General features: G+C 31.4%; 1 protein-coding gene across 1 annotated transcript in view; it reads right to left on the bottom strand.

Annotated features, from left to right (window-relative positions):
* The window catches only part of LOC108690864 (PDZ and LIM domain protein Zasp-like), a gene marked incomplete at its 3' end in the record, with an annotated part of 24,965 nt that overhangs the window by 4,941 nt on the left and 13,975 nt on the right, over window positions 1-6,049 (bottom strand). Inside the window, exons 2-5 of the mRNA XM_018198372.1 lie at window positions 2,065-2,216; window positions 857-1,028; window positions 615-751; window positions 220-320 (exon numbers count right to left, since the gene is read on the bottom strand). Coding sequence (XP_018053861.1) covers window positions 220-320; window positions 615-751; window positions 857-1,028; window positions 2,065-2,216 — 562 coding nt within the window. The remainder of the gene's footprint in view (window positions 1-219; window positions 321-614; window positions 752-856; window positions 1,029-2,064; window positions 2,217-6,049) is intronic.

The raw sequence follows: 6,049 nt of genomic DNA, 5'->3' as shown, positions 1-6,049 counted from the left end.
TATTATTATATATAATATTATTATACTTATATTATTATACTAATATTATACTAATATTATTATATATAATATTATTATACTTGAATTTTGAGTAATATACGCTCTTTAGCGATCTCGTATACTTTTTTGTGTATGTGTACTTGCATAATAAAACTAATTACATATATTATTAATGAGTACAATTTTTTCAGAAATTATATTACGTAGAATGTTACTAACCAGGTTCTGGAGTCTTTGGCTCTTTGTCCGCTTCTTGGACCATTTTGAAAACCTCGCTGTTCTCAGCGTTGTAATTCTTTTCATTCTTTTTGAAATTTACCCTGCAATATTTACATTTATTGATAAATCTTTTTTATGCTCATAAAGCTAACCAGCAAAATTAACTGATTGATAACACTTATTGAAGAGAGTAACTGAGAAATTAGACGATTTCTAATATATCGTACAATTTCATTCTTCATGGATTCTTCTTTCAGTATTATTTAATTAATACTAAGAATATGTTTTGATAATGATTATAAAATTTGATCTTAATCGTGTAATTTCAATCTAAAAATAATTTTTTAATCCCATCATTAATTATTCCCCTCTTCAATCCAGTTTCGCGATTTTACCCAAGGACACCTCCGGCAAGGACCTCCGCTTGAGCGGACAATGTCTCCGCGATTGTTTCCTCGCTGTAGATCCCCACGGGGCTGTTGTACTGTTTGTTCACGATGGACTTAATTGGACCGTCGCCGGTGCCGTTCAGCTGAAAATTATTACGTTCCGGGGTAGAAAAATAACTAACTTCCTTTCGTGTTTTTGTTGCAGAATCAGTGCAACGGGCAGACGCAGATTAACGATCGATACTAACGAATGGCTTGGGGCTGAAATTGTGTCCGCTGCCGATGAGAGGTCCGTCCTGTTTTTTCGCTGCCAAAGAAGTCTTTGTGACTGGCGTGATGTTACCCGCGGGTGCGGTGTGCATCGGAGACGGTAAACTTGTGGTTGCGGGCGTCACATGCGGTTTCCAGGTACTGCCGCCTCTGTAATGATTATTTATCGCCCGTTAAAACACGGCAGTAGACTTCGAATTATATATCGGTCGCAATTTTTTAAATAAAAGCATAACATTCCTTACTTTTATTACGTTATTACGAAAATAACGTACATTTGTGTTGAATTCGCAAAAAATTAAACAATTTTTTACGAAAGCCGAGATTTTATGTAAATAGAGTTTGATTTTTTTTTTATTTTTCATAAGAATCTTAAAGGATTTTGTATTATCATATACAAAATCATATACAAAAAATGATTTTAATTAAATTAGATATTCTATAGAATATAAAATAATTTTATAGAATATAGAATTTAAAAATCTCTATAGGCACAATCATGAAACGGATAGATTTTGCTGTAACCCTATTTGAAAGTTGCGATTTTGCGAATATAATCAGAAAGTATCTTTATCTAGTAAATTCATTTTTTGCTAACTGTACCTTAATACTTTATACACAAAATAATAAAGAGGAACAATTGATGAAAGAAGATACATAATTATATATATTTTCTCAAAGAAGATATATAGTTGCATATTTTTTGTACATTGCATAATTTTTTTAAAAGCAAATATGTTTTTTTACATCAAGTGTTTTCAAAGTTTTTCATTATTCTATGCATTAAAATTTTAAGATATAATTACCGAAAAATAAATAGTTTAGTAATAGTTTAGTAGTAGTTTAGTAGGTATTTTCATTAAATCTAAAATAGCCTTCAAATGATGTGTGTTGCACTAAAAAATCTTTTTTATGGCTGTATGTATGGAGACTTTTAAACAGCATTTCATAATTTACAAAATATTACAGTTTTAACTAATTTAATTGAAGCCGTTTTTTTATATGATTAGTGATGCTTTTATAATCATGAAGCATTTTAGAATAATGAATGACGTGATATTTTTGCTTAACGCAATAATGTTGATTAGACGTTAATGTTTGACGTAAGCCGAAATCGTTGAAGTATTTTTAAATACTGAATCATTCGTTTATCAAGTGTTATGCTTTATTATGCTCAGCGTCTTACCTTTGGACAGTTATTTCGAAATTATTTCCGGCCTTGACTATGACATCCTGCGCGTCCTTGTGCCTCAAATTGTACATGTCAGTGGTATTGACTCTAATAACCGCATCGCCAGCTTTAAGACCGGCAGCTTCTGCCGGAGAACCACTGTTAACCTATAATTAAAGTAGACTCGTATTTACGCTAAGAAAAATCTGGATTAACAAATTTACATTGTTTCCGAGATTACTGTATCTTTTATACATTAGCCAAGTAGACTCACTCTAAAAAATATTAATATAGATTAATATGAATTTAACACTATGCAATGTCTATATAATTCTCACTATTAGTATTAATATTAACTTGATGTTAATATTAACACTCATACGATGAGAATTACATATAGATATCGCTTAGTATTAAATCCACTTTAGAGTGCAGTGTTAATCTGAAAATATAATAAAAGAAGGACTTGATCAGCTGCAACTTTTAAAACTCCTGTCTCGAATCTCCAGTTTATTTTTATGAGGCACGTCGCCGAAACTTTCTTCTCTTCTCCAGAGCCCAGACTCCGGAGCCACTATATTTAAGTGCACGCGCGTCATTACGCTTCGAATGTCGGACACTGTGCATCCATTCACGTTAGAGACAGTGTTGTTGTCAAGGGGCGGGGAGATGGTTGACAAAAAGGAGATGGGGGTGAAGAAAGTCGAGAGAAAACAGAAGAGCGCCCAAATTAAAAAAATCAAGCGGTCCTTTTTGTGAACGATCTTTCGTCGGCGTTTTTATCGAGCGTGCTAATTATGAACTCGGCTCGACGATGATGAGGGCAATATTAACAAAGATTTTCCTGTGCATCGACTAACATAATCACGAGTAAAAAACTAGTGAAGAATTTATGTGAGCTTATTGAATATTATTGATACAAAACTATAAAAATATGAAAAGCCTCACCTAATATTGACTTTATTTAATTAGTTCATCGAATGCTTTGTAAGTGATATAATTTTGATATTTTATATAGAAAGTTGAAAATAAACAAATATTAAATTTTGAATAAAATATTGAATATATATTTTAACAAAATAACTTGAAATGACAATCGATAATTTTTTTTAATTATCTTACTAAATTAAACTACATCGTAATATTTTTTCGTATTTTTACAAATCACTTATTGATTTTGTAAGATCACGTTCAAAACAATAAATTAATTTAGACAGTTAATCACCGAATAAAAATATATTATTTGCAAATCATTGCAAACAATACGATAATTGAGTAATGAGGGAAGATACATGTGAAGTTCGTTATTGAATCGGTCATAATTCTTCGATATTCTGGCAGAATATCGGAAATAATTAATAGACTTCGACCTAATTATAAGCAATCGTACGAAGATGGCCTCCAGCTCTTTTTCTTTCTATAAATATATGTATCGTAATATATCGTCGTTATTTTTATTAGTCGCACGACTGGAGCAATCGTCTTCCCGTAAAATATTCCAATGAAATAGAGTTTATTTCGTTCACCTCTTTCTCGAAAAGTGGGTCACTTCGTAGGCAGTTGGAAATACATATAACACGATATATATTTTGCATTCTATAAATCATAATATGATGACGAACGAAGAAAATTATGACAGCGAATTTTTATTACTGTTTATTTGCAAATATGTATTAGTATTTCCAAAGTCATTATTTTAGTAAACAGTTTAATGAATAGATAGATAAGAAGAATTATAAAAATATCCTTGCATGATTTATCGAAGGCATTATGCTTCCAATAAATTTGCAATGTTTTTTTTAAAGATCTAGATCGAAATCAATTATATATATGAATGTGTGTGTGTGTGTGTGTGTGTGTGTGTGTGTGTAATTTGAAAACAAACAAAAATTCCAACAATTATCAATTTTAATAGACTTTAAATGTAGATACCACGCATTTGAAAAAAGTGTAGTGTTATAATAATTTATTGCAATTTCAACATTTCTCATTAGTTCTAGCAAAATTTTACTTTGCTCTACAATCATTTTTAAACAGAGTTTCAGCTGTTACTTTTTCATTGGTTTAAAAAAAAAAATGCGGAAGTTTTTTATTTCTATAAGGAGCGCGCTACAGAAACGGTCTAATGGAAAGGTCTACAGTCATAAAAATACCACTTTCGAAAATATATAGGCCTCTATACATGCTATAGTTAAAAATTTCATCTATTACTTTCTCGGATTTTCATTAATCTTTCTTATTAAAATTAAGATTTCTCTGAGATCTCTTTAAGATTAGATTCTCTTTATCTTAAAATTCGCTATTTAATCTCAAGATTTTCACTCTTTTCGACATACATATGCAGAACTTTACATCAGTGCGAAATCAGAACATGAGCTTGAGAGAATAGTTTGATCTGTAGTTGCCACAAATAGAAGCTCGAAAGCTTGCGTCATCGCCCTGTGTGATCGTAATACCTAGTTTTACTGTTCAGCCTCGTCTTCGATTTCGATAAACTCCGATAATCTAAAGCACACAACTTTGAAACGATCTTCACGGTTAAGATCTTTACGATCATGATATTCTCTATAAGTACGTATACTATACATGCATTTTCCAAACATCATTGCTTTTTATTTGATGAATGTTTAATTGAAGTAAGACAATATAATATGATTTAACAAAGTACAATTTTATGTCGTTAAAATGTCCGTGAATAATAAAAAATTAGTTTTATCTTTCGCTGTTATCATTAATGAATAATAATCATTATGTATCATAATTTATAACAGTCATGATAAACGAGCAGCATGTTTTAGTAACGAGGAATTGAATGTCAAAAATATAAATGTGGTCGGAAAGTATGTCGCGTGTTTTGTGCATTGCTCATTTTCTGGCGACCGCATGTCTTTCGATTGATGCGCTTAATGGTCCACCGATCTTCACGGTGTCCCTGCGATGTCCACGAAGACATAGGGACGTAAGTCAGGGTTAAGCTGCCGGTGGGCAGACCGCTTCTAAAAATAGTCTTGGACCGGTCTAAAAATAACCTCCTCGAACACGTTGCGGTCGTTACGTACATTCGCAATCAAATCGCAGCAGCAGCTGAGAAGTAGAATGCATCAAGGTGTATCAAAAGTTCGTTTCGATGCACGCGACACGTCCACGGCCGCAATCGTTTCCATTCAACGAGTAATTGCGGCGTCAATGCGAGAGTCGATGAATGAATGCGCGCAGGAATGTCTTCGGATGTGCAACGATCGTTTCCGCGAAACGTAGTTCGTAAAGAATCGAGAAATTACTCGCGACATCTCTCTTCTTCCATTCTGAGAATTAATGAATTAAAGGGAATTAAAACAAATTGTTCTACAAGTATATCTTGAATTTGTAAATTGATTCATGATTATAATGTAAACGGATATTTTTTATTTCACATTGAAAATGATTTTGTTGAAAGATATAAAATTTTGCTGGATACTGAAAATAATTTTATTGGAAATACATACTGGTTGCTAGAATATTAAAATTTTTTTCAGCACTGCTCAACATTTTTCAATTTCTAATGTAATTATTTTAATGATTTAACAAAATTATTTTCAGATCCGTATCCAAAATTTTAGATCTTTCAGCAAAATCGTTCTTTTCGTATAGAATTCTTTTTGTATACGGAATTCTTTTAATTAATTCTTTCCCACTTTAAAGGAAATATTAATAAGATAAATTGCAATATATTTTTATTCTTTGTCTTCCAATAGATGCAAATAATAAAATATAAATAATATAACGAATTAAATTCATATAAATTTTCATATTCACACATGCATTTTGCGCCTCTTTTATTTGATATTGAAAAATTATATTCACACATACACAATTTGAACAATTATGTCGTAATGTCAATGTCACATATTTGATCTCGCGATTTACCCGATGAATAACGATTCTCGGATGTCAGTTATTGCATCCAAAACACTACCATATGTCTGTCTGTCAAAATTGTTCTAAAAATAACTGCCGAATA

This window comes from Atta colombica, unplaced genomic scaffold (assembly GCF_001594045.1).
Source record: "Atta colombica isolate Treedump-2 unplaced genomic scaffold, Acol1.0 scaffold38, whole genome shotgun sequence".
Lineage (NCBI taxonomy): Eukaryota > Metazoa > Arthropoda > Insecta > Hymenoptera > Formicidae > Atta > Atta colombica.
This window is presented reverse-complemented; position numbering and strand designations above follow the sequence as displayed.